Source organism: Kwoniella botswanensis, chromosome 1 (genome assembly GCF_036426115.1).
Source record: "Kwoniella botswanensis chromosome 1, complete sequence".
Classification (NCBI taxonomy): Eukaryota; Fungi; Basidiomycota; class Tremellomycetes; order Tremellales; family Cryptococcaceae; genus Kwoniella; species Kwoniella botswanensis.
The window spans coordinates 8,048,771-8,064,682 of record NC_088599.1 but is presented as its reverse complement, the minus strand read 5'-3'; the positions used below and the strand labels follow the sequence as shown (position 1 = coordinate 8,064,682).

Sequence of the window (15,912 nt, the reverse complement as noted above, 5' to 3'; positions counted from 1 at the left end):
TGGAAACAGCAAGTGGAAGTGAAAGTGAAAAATAAAAAAACCTTCGAAAGGGGAGTGAGGGGCACCATCCACCATCCACCATGCACCAACGGAACCAGACTACCAGGTCCATTTGATCCCGTCGACCTCCTCCCCACGCGTATGTTATTTTGGGTCAATCATAGACCTCGCTCGACGTTGGAAGACTCTCTCTACTCGCTACTTCACCTAGTCAAACGAACGGAGACTCACTCATCGGGCAACTTGTATTCTTCCAGCAGACTCCGATTACGAGAGATATAAGCGACCTGTCTGCCACCCAGGTAGCATTTTAGTGCTTTATCACCGCTGTCACTGTCACACATTCACTCATCATTATGGCTCAGAAACAACGAACGAATCAAGCTATCACCCTCAAGGGGTCGACAGCGCTGGTCACAGAGTTCTTCGAGTACAGTGTGAATAGGTGAGTACTTGTTTCGACTGGTCAGCTCGGCTTCCGCTGCGACGGTCCATGATAGCTGATACCCAGTGGTCTGCAGCATCCTTTATCAACGAGGAGTTTACCCAAGTGATGATTTCCGGTAAGCCAGCTTGACAAAGCTTGGAGAAATGCACAAACCAGCTGACTCTGTACAAATTACCCAGAATGGTCAAGAAATATGGTCTTCCAATGCTTGTCACTGCGGATGATAATTTGAAGGAATACCTGACCACCATCTTGTCCCAAGTACAGGGTGAGTATGGTGACTTGTATCGATCGCAATTACTCAAGCTAACTGATATTGATCTATATCCTACTATTCATGCCTTTCCTGACAATGTCATGCGACATTCCACTCTTCTCACCGTACTTGCTTGCTCCATTCTACATCTCTTCGTTCCTTCATACCGCAGAATGGCTCCTCTCATCATCCATCAACCGCCTAGTCCTAGCTATCAAATCCATAGAAACGGGCGAAACCCTTGAACGATGGCAATTTGACATTCACACAGACGAATCAGCGATAAATAATCCTTCTTTACCTGGCGGACCATCGACAAAGGGCAAGAAAAAGGAAAAGACTGAGAAGGAAGTGCAAGGTGAAATTAGAGAAATTATGAAGCAGATTACGAGTAGTGTGACGTTTTTGCCTATCTTAGAGGAGGAATGTAAGTTCATCCACATCTTATCATCAACACATAAGTTTTCAATCTATCTCCCATATTTGAAGAATGTCGACATCATCGAATCCGACCGATCTGCTATTGCCTGTCCTTTTCGACTTGCTAATGATGATCCTTTCCTGCTGCTTTATAGGCACTTTCACTCTTCTGGCATATACCAACGATTCTCCGGATCTACCTATACCTGCTACGTGGGGAGATGCCGACCCTCATTTGATCGATAGAGGTAAAGTGGAACAAGTCAGATTGAGAAGTTTTAGTACAAACGTGCATTCGTTGGAAGTGAGTGGATTGTAATCCCGCTGCTCAAATTCTGCCGACGCTCAAAAAGAAATGAAGCTGACCATCGTGTCTTTCAGGCAATGGTCGCTTATCGAGTTGGAGAATAAAAATCAAACTCCATAGCAATCCGATTGGTTCTATGGTGACTTATCTATTCGATGGTTTGGTGTTTGGATAATTTACGATATTCATGATTTATAGCTATATACCATAAGGCATGTATACCTCTTGTACAGTACGATATATAGATGTTTCATGAAATCTCCTTCATTGCATGAATCATGGATTGTTGATCTACCTGATCTATGAAACGAGATCCTCTGCTCGGCCTACACTCCACTTCCCATGTTGATAATGAATCCCAGACACACTACTTCTTGGAAGCCTTCAGAGCACTCGCAATACCAGCCATCAAACCCTGTCTCTCTCTTAGATAGTTCACTTTCGATCTTCTCAGATCCTTAATATGTCCTGATCTACCTTGAGCTTCTCGAACAACCTTAATCTCTTTTATAAGTGGTGAATTCAACTTGAAGGACATCTCGACTCCAATCTTGTTTACTATATTCCTCAATTTGAAACTCGTATCTACCCCACCTCTCTTTTTGATTCCCATCAACACACCTGAAAAGGGAGATACGGTCTTCTTTGTAGCGTCTGTATATTGTAATACGGTGATTACTGAACCTGTCTTTAGTCGATCTGGATGTCTCCTTGAGAATAAGTTGTGATACTGTGATTTGGGAGCGGATGCATTGAGGTGATTGATTATTGACCAGCCTTTACGTGGAGTTAGGAGAGATTGAGGGATGGCATTCGAGGCGACGGTTGATGGGAGGATAAGAGCGGTGGGATTAAATGGGTATGCTACGGAGAATCGAATGTACAGTCAGCTTTTTGTTCCCTTGATTTGAAGAAAAGTATGGATGATACCCCAATATCATCATGTGGTGGTGATATTGATGATGCTTGACAATAGCTGAAACTCACCCGATGAAGTGGGTTCAGAAGCGGAAGAAGTCGAAGCGAATCGTTTCGAGCTGGACGCTATCTGGTTGCTGGACTGTCGTAGACCATTGACAGCTTGGGCGAACAAACGGGATGCGGAAGGTCGGCTCATTCTGTTTGCGGCGGAATTGTGTTGTTTATGGATGATGCGATGCGACTTTGCGATAACAATATGGGCTTGAGCTGGAAAATATCGAAATCTCGAGGATGCAAGCAAAGAGGGATTTGAATGTATGACGTGGCATTTAAGAAGTACCTTAAAATCAGCCACCGATATCTGTCTGAATCGCATCATCGTCCGGTATACAGTCCTTTCACACTCACATGTCATCCTTCTTTCTTTTCATCTCGACTACCATCCGCACACACATCCTAGCTATAGGTCTTAGATTTCACTCCTGATCATCAGAAGCTATCTCACGTAGCTTCATATCGCCGCAAAAATCTGAATTTCTCGGCGCAAGTTTCGCGCCCAAATCGAATGTTCTATCCGATCAATCATTCATTTGCCACCTTTAGATCAAACATGGGTGTCTAGTCTTCAGCACCCCTTCATCTCCAACAGAAAGGACATATAGTCGACTCGCCACTATCAGAGACGAGTACAAGTGAAAAGCAGGGAAGAAAGGATGGGTGAACCCAACATCAATGATGATCTCGTAAGCTCAACCATCTCTTTTTGTTGCATCAAATACGCAGGTCAGCTTACGTAGATGCGTTTGTAGGTCTCACGTCAAGCGAAACTTTCGAAAGCTCTCTCAGCTGCTTATCTGAACCATCAGATCAAAGAGCTCGAATCGAAAGTGAATGCAGTCAATTTCACCCCGCCTCTCTCTCGATCTCCGAACGGCGAACCAAATCGCCCAAGGGAGAATGGAAGGGCTGAAGAGAGAGACCCAAATGATGATCTTGGTAGACCGGATGATCTGGAAGATCCTGCTCATGATGAGTCGGATGACGAATGGAGGGTAGTAGTAATTGATGTATCCGCTTTGATGTGGGCTAAAAATGCTGTAAAGAGGTTGGTCGGCAAGGGATGGGAATTAATCGTTCCTCTTGAAGGTGAGTCACTCGCTCTCTGATATTCCATGAAATCCTTTGTGGATGTTGAGTCATTCCACTGACATGGTGATCGTTCCCAAACCTAGCCATTCGGACTCTTGATTTACTCAAGAAAGGTTCATCTCCCTCAGCAGTATCCGCCCGTCAAGCCGCTCGTTACATCGAACATGCAACTCGATTCCACACACTGTTATCTTCCGACCCTTCCATCACCGTTCAGTCAGGGACGAATTACAAGAAAGGTCGAGGATTGCGCATCCAGCGTGAAGAAGAGGTCTTACCTGTAACCTCAATGATTGACGAGTTAGCTCTACCACCAATGGATGGTCAAGGGAATTTGCCAATCTGGATCAAGAAAGTTTTCAGCTGTGTGGCATACTTCAAGAGAATCATGGATAAGGAAATTCAACTTCTTCAAGATGATTACGAAGGAGACAGAGAGGTAGAGAGAGGATCGATATTGTATGTTGGGAATCCACCTGTCTTCGTCGAAGTGGAACAAAACAAAATCAACCAACCTACCCCGACCGGCACGGTCGTGAAGGAAGATTATACGTCAAGAGCAGATGGGCATATCGTTTTGGAAGAAGCTGCAAGATTCGATCTGACATTGGAAGTACTGAGAGATGATGATCATGAAGTCGAAGCGTCAGGATTGACTAAATCGTCTAGATCAGGAAAAGATAGAAGAGATGGTAGGAACAGGAACAGAAATAGGGACAAGGGCAATAGTAGTAGAGATAAAGATGGACAAAGGAAAAAGAAGGAACAGTCTCGAGAACCCGTAAAAGAAGTGAAAATTTTACTGAGACGACCACCTTCTTTATCAGGAGATGACAACCATCCTTCACCTGAAAGTGGCAAATCGACGCTGCCCACACATAGTGGTAATGAGAATAGTCCAGCTATACCAGGTCCCCAACTTAAACCTAGAGTCGAACCTACATCAGGGCAAATGTCAATAATGGCTAGACCTCCTCCTCCACCACCTTCTCCGAGAGGATTTGCACCTTCACCTCGAGGCTTTAGACCGCCTCCGCCAGGTGCACTGCCTGCTTCACATCCTCCGATGGGAATGCGTCCTCCTCGACATGAACCGTTCAACGGTCATCGACCGCATCCTCCTCAAGGAAGGGATGGAGGTAGGAATAGAGGAGGTCAAAGATCCAAGCACAACAATAGTAACGAATTCACTTTGCTTCAAAGACCCGGATCTCTCGTTCGACCGCCTCCTCCTACTCCTCCCTCGGCACCACCAGGTCTAATGGCCAGGATCGACGCTCCTTTACATCGAGCTGACATGGGAATTAGAAATGGGCGAATCGAAGGTGGAGTTGGGAGAGGTGGCGGTGGAAGAGAAGAACCGAAAGTCGTGCTTTTACGAAGACCAGGTTAAATCGATCTTAGATGAAAGAATCATTGTTTGAGTGAAACATTACACACGCATATGGTATTCAAGCAATGCTTTTAGTCAAGCCAAATGTCAAATTTATGGACACGACCCAGCAGTCATCGATTCTGGCCAGATGAGATGAGTTAGTTGAGAACACTGCATCAATCGACTAACTCAACGCTTCTCCCAATCTCATGAGAATAGGGATATGAGATTGGACGATGTGATGGTGATAGTAGTGCACGATTTCCTTCAGATAATCCCCTGTTCCTAAGGGAGGGGAGGGGGGAGAAGGAAGGAAGTTTCCGTTTTACCGTGTTGTTGAAGAGCGATAGTGATTCAACACAAACGAGAGGAAGTAGTCAGCGGTAGATAGCGGTATACATCGAATGCATACGTGCATTACCAAAAGTGTTCAAGTCAAGCTAAACATGCGATTCAGTCTGACTCAAGGTATGAGCTGAAAATGACCCATGACCCGTGACCCGTGACATTTCACATATATGCATGTGGATTCACAGATCATAAATAGAGATCAACCACTCATAAAATCCAACTCGACCAGAGTCTTCTGTCTGACATGTCAGTTAAACGAGAATGATCCTTCTGAGGTTTTCATTAATCAGCCTTATTATACATAGGACGCGAATCGGTACCTAAAGGAGCGTATCTGAAGGTCCCATCCGAATTGAAGGTGAATGACCCAGCGGAAGTATGGAATGTTTGACCAGATCTCCACCCAGTCGTGTCTGAGGTTGAGGGTCGACTTTCAGAAGGAGTGGTTCGAATGAATGATCCACCTGGACGAAGAGGTATATCCAAAGATGTATTAGATCTGCGAATGTAAGGGCTATAACATCAGTATCCACTTAAGTGACGAGATGTTAGTGAAGGTAACTTAGGTTCTTATGGAATCTTACTCACCTTGTTGACATCGTTCGTCGTATGTTTTGTGGGTTTTTTTTTTACCTATCAGTATGAACACGTTTTTTTTTTTGTCTTTTCGGCTTTGTTTTTTTTTCTTTTCTGATTTTTGTCTGTTACGGCTTTTTCGCAAGAGAAAGCAAAGTTGTCAAAATTGTCAATCGATATCCCTTCTTATACCTTAGACTGCTTGAGTTAACCCTGTAGCCATCCGTTGTGACAGGACTAATAGAAGTCAAATACGTCAGTGGACTCAGCAAGCATACTTCATCATGGCGAAGATCATCCTACTTCCTTCAGGATCAGTACCTAGCCCAGCACTGAATTTAGCTCCACATCACAAGAAGGTCTCCTATCCAAATCGCAATACGACATAGAGAAGACATGTTACTCTGGCGTGAAAGGAGGCGTTATGCTGATGACGATTTTTACTCCATCCACGACATGATATCTGGTTCGAAGTGAGTTTTAGCGATTGGCATCTCGGCTTTGCCTATTTAAGCGAATATATAACATATTGTGAAAAACAAGTAATCAAGGTGAAGACTTCTTGCGGGGTGTCAATATAGATTTTGACACTTCGAATCGTTCTCGAAGACCCGATGATGGCAATTAGCGTGAGAAGCAAGCACTCATGTATGTTGGTCACCAGGTGGGATACTATTGGATACATGCGTTTTGATAGCTACTCCGATTTACCTATCTTCTACTCTACTTTATTATAATTGACCAGAGTTGGCCTTTTGGAACATCTCCATTGCTTCCTGCATTAAGGTAAGCGGTAAGATGTGTGTCAGCTTTGAATGTCGCGTGATTGTAAACTCGATCACTCACTTTAGGATCCACACCTGCTTTCTGCAATTCTGCCATCAACTGATAATAGCTTCCAGATCAGCTTCGTTCAACAAACTATATAAATACGGCATAAGGTGCGACTTACAGTCTGAGCTGCTGCCCTTAGATCACTATCCATAGCCATCTTGGCCATCTGAGTCATCGAAGGTTGTTTGGTAGTATCGAAACCTGTCCATTAGTCGTGCAGATAATCAGCGTTGCATCATAACCTTGATTCTCTGCTCGCCGTCCACTTTTCAATCTGCCTCGGCCGAAACCTATTCCCTCTCGTGTAGTGAATGGACAAGTGATCGAGCTGATGTTGAGGAAAAGTCCCTGCTCACCTTTCTGCTTCATCACCTCCCCTAGATCCATTATAGCCTTGATGGCACCTTCATGATTCTTGACCTTATCTTGGAAAGCTTTGAATGCTGGATCTGCGAATGGATCTTTGGGTGTCTCGGAAGCTAATATACGGGGAGAGGAATGTAAGAACCGACGAGCGATAGGAGTGGGCCGACAGATGGAAGCTCGAAGGGCTGAAGAGGTGATGGATCGTATGGATTGCATGGTGGATCGTTTGAGCCGTTTGATCAGATAAGGTAGTAGTAGATAGATGTATAGATGAAAATGTTGAGATCCAGGTCGACAGATATGACGCTGGATTCGATGGAAATCTCGATCTGAGGGTTTTATCACGTGACACAGCGAGGAGCTAGAGTCGGCGACCTCCGATGCAAAGTTGGAGAAGTTGGAGAAATGTTTTGATGTTCCAGTTGAAAGATTTCAAGTGTTCAAGAGGTTCCAATCAACCTATGCAAGTAAAAGACAGGTGAAGCTTGATCACGACTCTCGAAGCCCACCTGACCCACTATGGACCGACCAATAGGGGCCGCTCCCGCATTCGGAGCATCATGGTCCTCCATCAACCCACCCTTGTCACCCTGGATGTGAGTGTACCATCATTGTGCGCTTTGAGACTTAGTCACAATCCACCCGAAGCTGATTGTCATCGTTATGATATAGCATGAAGGTGATTGACCAAATGGGATTCAACAAAATGACACCAGTTCAATCTGGTACGATACCCCGAGCGATCAAGAATCAGGATTGTGTAGTCGAAGCTGTCACTGGATCAGGAAAGACTTTATCATTCATCATTCCCGTCTTGGAGAGGATAAGTAGGAAAGAGAGGAAATATAAGAAAGGCGAATTGGCAGCTGTGGTTATTGCTCCCACAAGGTCAGTCCTATACTGATGACATTCCGGTGGATCTAACCCGATAAGATTATTAAGTACTGATATCATACGTATGAATTGCCGATGTAGAGAATTGGCTACTCAGATACACGATGTTTTCCATCATTTCTTATCTTCCCTCATCCCCAAACCCGACCCAGACCTCGATGGCGAAAACCAGTCATCGCCTCCACCAACCCCTGCAGACCCATTGTACCCCCTTCCTGTCCTCGTTACATCCGGTACACCAACACCGTACGAAACTTTCCTCTCACTCGGCTCAAATATCCTGATAGGAACACCAGGTCGACTGGCTTCGTTCCTCCTCTCTCCTAGGGGTATGTCCGTGGTGAAAGTTTCAGAGTTAGATGTATTGGTATTAGATGAAGCAGATAGGCTATTATCTAGTCCAGATCACCGAAGGGATGTTGAGAGAATCATGAGACATTTACCTAAACAGCGTAGAACACATTTGTTCTCTGCGACTATGACGGATGCGGTTGAAGAGATCATTGGTCTAGGTCTGAGAAATCCAGTTAGAATCGTGGTTAATCTGAAAGAGAAGAAGAGAGGCGAAGAGGTCAAGGAACGGAGGACACCTACTGCGTGAGTACACTGGGATGTCATCTTTATGATATTGCATCTTGAAAGAATAATCGTTCTTCGGGTATAGTAAAGGGAAGACTAACGATGTGATTATCGTATAGATTGCAAAACACATACCTGATATGTCGACAGGCCGAAAAGACTCTACAGCTTATCAGGCTTCTTCGATCTGAAGTCAACAAGAATGAAGCTGCCAAGTTTGTGGTATTCTTCTCCACTTGTGCTGCTGTTGACTACTTTTACCGAGTAAGTATTCAGCATGAACATTATTTCCCAATCTCGCAACATGAATATATGAACCTACCTGATAATGCTAACTTGTCGCCTACCAGATCCTATCACGTCTGCCACCGCTATCCTCATACCATCTAACCTCACTCCATGGAGATCTCCCACCTCGAATCCGAGAAACCGCTTTGTCCAATTTCGTCAATCACCCTTCCTCGCACCTTGCTCCAGCCGTACTGTTATGTACCGACGTAGCTGCTCGTGGAGTCGATTTCCCAGACATAGATGTGGTCATTCAATATGATCCTCCGACGGATCCTAAGAGTTTTTCCCATCGGGCTGGAAGGACAGCAAGAGCCGGCAGGAGAGGTAAAGCTGTTGTATTATTGGGTAATGGCAGGGAAGAAGATTATATAGATTTCTTGGCTGTGCGGAAGATCCCTCTGACTAAACAAGATTACTTGAATTTGGAATTAGAAGAGTCAGAAATACCTTCATCGCTCGATCAAGGTGCTTTGGAGCTATTAGCGCAAATTAGGAAATCGATATTGACGGATAGAGAATTGGCAGATAAAGTGAGTGTCTATAACCTTTCCCATTCCTGCTTTTTGCTTTGGAAATTAGCTGATGGTGGTGGTATTATTGGGATTGTAGGGTGCGAAAGCATTCGTATCCTCCCTTAGGGCATATACCAAACATGAAGCGTCGTTTATATTCAGATTACAAGATATCGATTTTCATGGGCTAGCAATTTCCTATGGACTATTGAGATTACCTGCCATGCCCGAGATCAAGGAATGGAAGAAGAAGAGGGAAGTTGAATTGAGGAGGACGCAGAAGATCAAAGAAGATGGTGGGAATGTGGAAGAAAAAGAGAAGGAATGGTTAGATTGGAAAGATGAGGAAGTTGATGTGAGTTTTACTCGAACTTTTCTCACATAGTCCCTCACTTAAATACCTGGTTCAGAAGCAGACAAAGCTGACTCGTATCGTATTTATTCGATTTGATAGTGGGATAGATTCGCATACGCTTCTAAATCCCGAGAAACCGCTCGATTACTAGCCCTCGAGAAGAAATCCAACGAATCTGCTAAAAGTGAAAAAGAGTTGGAAGAGATCAGAGCTAAGAGAAAGATCAAATCACAAATGAGAGAAGCGTGGTCAGAGCAGAAAGAACGTAAGGTAAAGAAAGAGGAGAGACACGATAAGCGAGATAAGAGGAAACAAGCTCAGTGGGAAGCTCAACAAGCTGAGGATCCAGAAAGTACAGTAGGACCAATAGAGAGTTTGAGAGCAAGTAAGAAACAGAAAAAACAAAGTCAGAATGATGACGATTATGATGAGGAGAATGGTGATGAGCAAGATGTAGGAGGAACTGAATGGAAATCCCTCAAGAAAGAGATACAGTCCGAGAAGAAAGAGAAGAAAAAGAAGATGGAGTTGAATAATGGTGGAGGGATGTTCGATGATTTGGACTAAGTGGTTATTACATGAACGACAAGGATCACTTTTGAGTTATCAATCTTAACTGGAAGAAGATGGGAGTTGAGTAGCGAATTTTGTTTTACGTTCCTTGGAAATCAAGCTAAGTCTTGTGTAGCATTGTAATGTTGTTGTAAGTTTGGGTTATCATGCATCTCTTCATTATGCAATTACACGTTCAGACATTATTTGATCCACATAGCCATAAGTCGCATCATTAATTGTACAATATAGTATAATCTACGTGAAAACAGTCATACACAGTTTTACAATATCCTTTAAACCCATCTATACATATGATTTTGATCCTGGGAAAGTTCATGCCCATGGATTATCTTCCATATCTAGACTCATGGCATGTTTCGGCGGACTAATCGCTATTGAAGTTTCGATTCTTTCCACCACCTCGCTATCATTTCCACCGCCATTGCCATTCTCTTCCGTCGACGATGAAGGTAAGTCATCATGTGAGGTATAAACTCTTTCTATACCTTCTATCCTTCCTTCTCCTTTTCGCTCATTCGATTCCCTCAAAGTCTTCTTGTACACATGCGTCGGGGCTTTAGTTTGGGGTTCACCCCGACGTATCTCCCTCTCTCTTGCTTTTTCCACAGCATTCAAATCATCTTTCACAAGGTCGACCGCATCGGAAGGTAATGGCTTCGATGACGATGCAGGGGAGACTGAATCGTCCGTATCTATCTCTGATTCTGAACTTTCGTCTTCACCTAGAGAAAACGGTGATTTGCTAGTGTCGTTGTTGTTGTTATCTTGATGAGGTAATTTGAGTGAATCGGATACTTCTTTGATTTTATGTAATTGTTTCCTAGTCCAACGCAGTTGATTCTGATTTTCTCCCTTCTTTACCTCGTGTGCGTTATTTGATGGATGATGCCATGCATCAGGTCTTTCGTTATCACCATCGTACAGCCAATCCCCTTCTCCTGATGGGTTCGTTGAATGGCCGTTGGGTGTATGAGGCTGACGATCAACTTGAGTGACTTTATCTGCCCCTAAATAGCAAATCAACCTCGTGAATCAGCTTGCCTCTCTTCCCACATAATTTATAGCTTGAACTCACATGCACCATAAACGGCCTTCTTGCCCTTGCCCTTATCGTTCTTGCCCTTGCCCTTGCCTCGACTCTTATCACTCCGCCTGCTTCCCGAAGAACTTGCCGAAGTACCTCTATCGCCTATAGGCGGTCTGAGTAAATCGTTACTGTATGATCTATTCCACTTCCCAGCCAAGATACCTTCTTCGGCTTCCCACAACCTTTTTTGTTTCTCTTCCTTTGACACGTCCACATTGGGAAATCCAGCATATCCAATCCTTCGTGCTCTCTCGTAAAGCGTATCTTCGTCTTCGTCGACCGAGTGGAACGAAATGGAAGGAGCGTCCGAATCGGAAGAGTCACTATCGAATATTCCTCCAAATGTACCTTCATGTACGCCATTCGGATCATCCCTTACGACTCTGGCTGCCTGTTGAGGCAATAAAGGCGCGTATCCCTCTCTAGCAGCTAGTCTCACATCGACTCGACGCTTGAGAGCAGACAAAGGTCCGGTTTCACCTTTGTTCCGAGCTTCATCCCCTGGCATAGGCATCCAATATTTCGCTTTTCCACCTTTGGAATATCTGAGTCCCGCTCGTATACGTCGTTGTCGACCTAGACCATAGTGTAATCCGCCCTCGGCAGGTTCGTAAGCCTGATAGGACACCCCTCGACCTTTGAACGTGTCTTTAGTATCTTCCCATACGTCTTTGAAGCCGAATGCATCACGGAAAGCGTAGATGAACGGTAGTCGGGCCTGCACAACGGAGAATTAGATGAGATCAGTCCGTGCTTTCGGTACATTGACATTGAGCGAGGATATTTGTGAACTTACAGCGTAAATATGATGTTGATCGATATAATCGCTAGCTTGGAAAGCGTATTGCTAATGTCGACTGCTGATCAGTAACGACGACTTGCCATAAGAGAGACTTCACTTACATGAGCAATAGCGAAGATAGGCATCTCAAAGCAGACTAGAGAATCTACCAGGGCAAGGGACATATGCTCAGGATCGGTATAAGGGCCGACTAATCAAAGCAAATCAGCTAAGCCATCGAGAAGATAATCTCTATATTAAAAAGCTTACCTCTTCTGATAGCCTTTACAGCGACCAAGAAAGATATTCCGATAGACTGCCAGAAAGAGAAGAATAATATCCCCTTCACGCAGAGGAATTTGGCTAATGAGACAATCGGATGATCAGCTTTGCATCTTGCTTGATATAGTTCAGTGGGCATGAGGGTCGACAACAGATGTCCCACTCACGGACGGGTCTGAAAGGCTTCAAATCGTTGTTGACAGCTACCCAAAACATGGCTAGGCAGCTAAGTTGCAGTACAACGTGATGAGGTGAGTTGGGGTATATCTCAGCCGATGTTATAGGAACAACTCACTATAAACTCAGACAGATACTGGTATTATAGACTATACTGATATATGTATATCCCGAATCAATCGCGAAATCACCTTCTCTATATTTGCCTGTGAGTTTGAGGATGATAGTGGCTAGGACGAGCAATGGTTTGACTTGAACGTATTCTGTAATATCAATAGTCAGTACGATATCATTATATTCAGGCTGGCTGTGTACGGATATTGTTCCACTCACGCAAAACACCCCTTTTCAGACTTAACAATGACCACGGATCACTAACGTCCATCGGACGAAGGAAGAGGCTAACAGGGAATGGATGTGGGATAGGTGGTCGACCGTGCAACAGTATGAGAAGGGATCGTTCACCACCCAAGTAGGTGATTAGGAGTTGGAGGAAAGTGTATATCACGAATGCCTAGTCAGACAAAGTCAGCTTGATTGCAGAGAAAGGAGGGAGGAAAGTTGATTCTGACGCGGAAGGAACGGTATACCCACCTCATATAGATCTCTGATAGCATCGATGAAGAAAGCCGCTTCCAATGAGAATATAGCTATAAGTGATGATATCGCATATAACGGTACCCTATAGGTTCAATGCAGTGAGGATCATCAGAGTATGAACGACTGATAAAGTCTTGACATGACTATGATATCGCTTCCACTCACATTACCATTATCCTCACTACAGCTCTCTGTAACATCGGTTTCCTATAGTTCTTCAACTGAAGTGTGATGGACATGATTGATACTCCCGTAGCTACCATATCGGATATCAGCCTCCTGAACTCCTAGTAATTGCATGCGAGTATGTGAAGAGCACATATCTACTCACCTACGGCAGTGAAGGATCCACATAGCGCTAATAGCCATACTGGCAAATGATCTCCTGCACCGTATGATGGTAATTCCGAGATGATAGGTGAATGCGATGGAGGCGGACGGGGAGAATCGGGAAAGTTGGGTAAGGACATCTTGAATGTCTGATCAAGTAGTCTGAAGCCTTGGAAAAAAGAAACGATGTTCCAAGTCACTCTAGTCGAGGCAGAGGCTCACGAAGCGCAGTTGATGTGTTTGGCCACGGCGAGGACGAGATTTGTCTAGTTGCCTGTTTATCAAGTATCGATATTCGCTGAATCACCCTCCCCCTTTGAGACCAATGGAGACGATGAGAGGGAGGTGCTGTAGGATGTATGTGAATCAAGGTATGTAGGTGGTATGTCGTATGAAGTAGGTGGCAAACGAGCATTCGAATTAGTTTAGATTATCTCTGACGCACAGACACAAACTGAAACATCCAAAAATAGCGGACATCACCGCCAACACATGTATACCACTGGACATGCATCAAGCAAGCAATGTACAACGAGTAAGCCTATGACTATAGAAGCATGAACACTACCCCTAAAACCCAAGAGAGAAATCACAATAATGTCCGACATCGATGTATGAAAAGCAAGAAATGATTTTTGACAAATCTACGAGGTCTACCTACGGTATGTCCTGGTCTGGTTCAGCGGTATCCGGCGGTATATCCGTCTTTCCGGTATCTGGAGTGCTTCCGTTGACGCGATCGTCGTCTTCCAACTCGTCCACATCCTCTTCCATCGAATATCCATTGACCTGTTCGCCATCGCAGTTTCTATCTTCCTGCACTTCTTTCCCTTGAGCTTCTTTTGTTGGACTAACACCGGGCACAGCGGTATCTTCCTCGTCATCCACTGCCACCTGGCTGGTCACCTCGTCGTCCCTGACAATCACACTAGCCGCGTCTCTTTCTTCTATAATGCTCAGTTCCCTTCTTGCTCTACCAGACCGTTCACGATCATGATTTGAATCTAGCCATCCGTCCAATTGACCCATGACAGTTTCAGTGGTAGGTTCAGCTTTCGACGGTGTCGTCGTGCTTGTAGCAAGAGCGGTGGGCTTGGTAGGGGATGAAGATCTCGCAGGAGTTGAAGGACCCGTACGAGGTAAGTTAGGTGTTGGAGATTGAGGGGCGCTTGAGTCCAAGAGACCCAATCTATGAGTACTTATCAGCGAGACCAAAGTGTAGTATAGGTGACAGGTATGACTTACGGAGCAAGGACGCTAAATATCTGACCATCTTCTTTCGGTGGACCATACGAATCGAAAGGGTCGGGTATGGACATCACCAAAGGTTCTAGTATCGGATCACTCGCTTTACCAGCTATCTTCTCGTAGAAATCTAGTTGACTTCGAACGACGAATGCGACTTTGTTCAGTACTGTATCCCATATCTATGATTGTACATCAATAATCAGCCAATGTCGTGACAGGAAGAGGAGAACATCAGCTTATAATGTGAGGATGAGCCTCACCTCATCTTCACCTTCAAGCACCTCCTCATGATAAGCAGCTTTCATACTATCCAACTCATCTACCTGTCTCTGCATTTCCGCCAGAGCTTGCCTAAGTTGCTGTAGATCTATTCCAACAGAATCACAATCAGCTTAACCAATGCATCGATGCGAATCGACGAGCTTACCTCTTTTCCTCCTTCTGCCATTCTCCGCCTCGGTCTTCCTAATCTTACTGCTCTGCTCATGAAGAGCTTTCTCATAGGCCACCAGCCGATCAGCAGTGACGAGCTTGTAATGGTCTAGCGCTTCTAATAATGGTATCTCGAATTGACGATATACAGCATCGGCGAGGATTTGTTCGTGATTTGACACGAGATACTGAAGTCCAGAGGCTCCTGCCAATGCCGAGTTGGAAGAACGACATCCTTTTACCCTATAAGCGACATGATGGAATTAGCAACTGGAGGATGGTATCGACTGAGGGGCATTTGGCTGACCTCGAACAAGCTTCCATGGCCGAAGCGAATGCAGCTGTAGCCGACGACATGGCCAATAAAGCGTTTCGGTAGGCTTTAGCAGCTGCCATGAGCTAGCATCATACAATTCAGTCAGCTACACTACCCCTCAAAGGATATCCAGCTGACATACCTCTTCAAAGCATGCAATGGACTGTCTGAGATCCTTCCTCGTTATCAACGCATGATTCTCAGGCAAGTTCACTCTCGATCCAGTCGTGGTAGTTGAATACTGCCGGAAGGAAAGAGATTAGCATCTCTGTCTTCTTGAATGAATGGTCAAGCACTTACAGTAGGCGATGGAGGTCTCACACCCCATGTGGACGAGCCGTTGCTCTTCATCGAGTCGTAGCGAGGTCTAGCAGAAGTAGACATGTTGCCGAAGTGCTTCAGCTGGACAAAGAAGGATCAAAGGGCAAGATATTAATGAGAATGGATTT

At 44.8% G+C, this 15,912-nt stretch overlaps 8 protein-coding genes across 8 annotated transcripts; 3 read left to right on the top strand and 5 right to left on the bottom strand.

The window, feature by feature from the left end:
• Positions 1-356: 356 nt before the first annotated feature.
• On the top strand, positions 357-1,535 carry L199_003041 (uncharacterized protein; the record flags this gene model as incomplete). The annotated part of the gene is made up of 6 exons (XM_064888778.1): positions 357-445; positions 522-563; positions 628-716; positions 877-1,131; positions 1,280-1,428; positions 1,506-1,535. 6 exons carry the CDS (start codon positions 357-359, stop codon positions 1,533-1,535), a joined length of 654 nt encoding a protein of 217 aa, XP_064744850.1.
• Positions 1,536-1,798: 263 nt separating this feature from the next.
• On the bottom strand, positions 1,799-2,548 carry L199_003040 (ribosomal protein L19; the record flags this gene model as incomplete). The annotated part of the gene is made up of 2 exons (XM_064888777.1): positions 1,799-2,295; positions 2,419-2,548. The coding sequence occupies 2 exons, from the start codon at positions 2,546-2,548 to the stop codon at positions 1,799-1,801; spliced, it is 627 nt and encodes a 208-aa protein (XP_064744849.1).
• Positions 2,549-3,065: 517 nt separating this feature from the next.
• L199_003039 (uncharacterized protein) lies at positions 3,066-4,894 on the top strand (the record flags this gene model as incomplete). Its single annotated transcript, XM_064888776.1, has 3 exons — positions 3,066-3,095; positions 3,162-3,498; positions 3,585-4,894. The coding sequence occupies 3 exons, from the start codon at positions 3,066-3,068 to the stop codon at positions 4,892-4,894; spliced, it is 1,677 nt and encodes a 558-aa protein (XP_064744848.1).
• A 615-nt stretch (positions 4,895-5,509) lies between these two features.
• Positions 5,510-5,826, bottom strand: L199_003038 (uncharacterized protein; the record flags this gene model as incomplete). Its single annotated transcript, XM_064888775.1, has 2 exons — positions 5,510-5,726; positions 5,816-5,826. The coding sequence occupies 2 exons, from the start codon at positions 5,824-5,826 to the stop codon at positions 5,510-5,512; spliced, it is 228 nt and encodes a 75-aa protein (XP_064744847.1).
• A 708-nt stretch (positions 5,827-6,534) lies between these two features.
• On the bottom strand, positions 6,535-7,219 carry L199_003037 (uncharacterized protein; the record flags this gene model as incomplete). The annotated part of the gene is made up of 4 exons (XM_064888774.1): positions 6,535-6,579; positions 6,650-6,688; positions 6,756-6,838; positions 6,994-7,219. 4 exons carry the CDS (start codon positions 7,217-7,219, stop codon positions 6,535-6,537), a joined length of 393 nt encoding a protein of 130 aa, XP_064744846.1.
• A 303-nt stretch (positions 7,220-7,522) lies between these two features.
• L199_003036 (uncharacterized protein) lies at positions 7,523-10,201 on the top strand (the record flags this gene model as incomplete). The annotated part of the gene is made up of 7 exons (XM_064888773.1): positions 7,523-7,599; positions 7,676-7,891; positions 7,979-8,494; positions 8,596-8,740; positions 8,827-9,297; positions 9,377-9,634; positions 9,734-10,201. 7 exons carry the CDS (start codon positions 7,523-7,525, stop codon positions 10,199-10,201), a joined length of 2,151 nt encoding a protein of 716 aa, XP_064744845.1.
• Positions 10,202-10,522: 321 nt separating this feature from the next.
• Positions 10,523-13,607, bottom strand: L199_003035 (uncharacterized protein; the record flags this gene model as incomplete). The annotated part of the gene is made up of 11 exons (XM_064888772.1): positions 10,523-11,217; positions 11,286-12,015; positions 12,094-12,144; positions 12,201-12,289; positions 12,349-12,441; positions 12,528-12,586; positions 12,656-12,800; positions 12,871-13,051; positions 13,132-13,219; positions 13,303-13,393; positions 13,469-13,607. 11 exons carry the CDS (start codon positions 13,605-13,607, stop codon positions 10,523-10,525), a joined length of 2,361 nt encoding a protein of 786 aa, XP_064744844.1.
• A 517-nt stretch (positions 13,608-14,124) lies between these two features.
• On the bottom strand, positions 14,125-15,847 carry L199_003034 (uncharacterized protein; the record flags this gene model as incomplete). Its single annotated transcript, XM_064888771.1, has 7 exons — positions 14,125-14,656; positions 14,713-14,894; positions 14,976-15,082; positions 15,143-15,390; positions 15,455-15,546; positions 15,606-15,704; positions 15,764-15,847. The coding sequence occupies 7 exons, from the start codon at positions 15,845-15,847 to the stop codon at positions 14,125-14,127; spliced, it is 1,344 nt and encodes a 447-aa protein (XP_064744843.1).
• Positions 15,848-15,912: the final 65 nt, after the last annotated feature.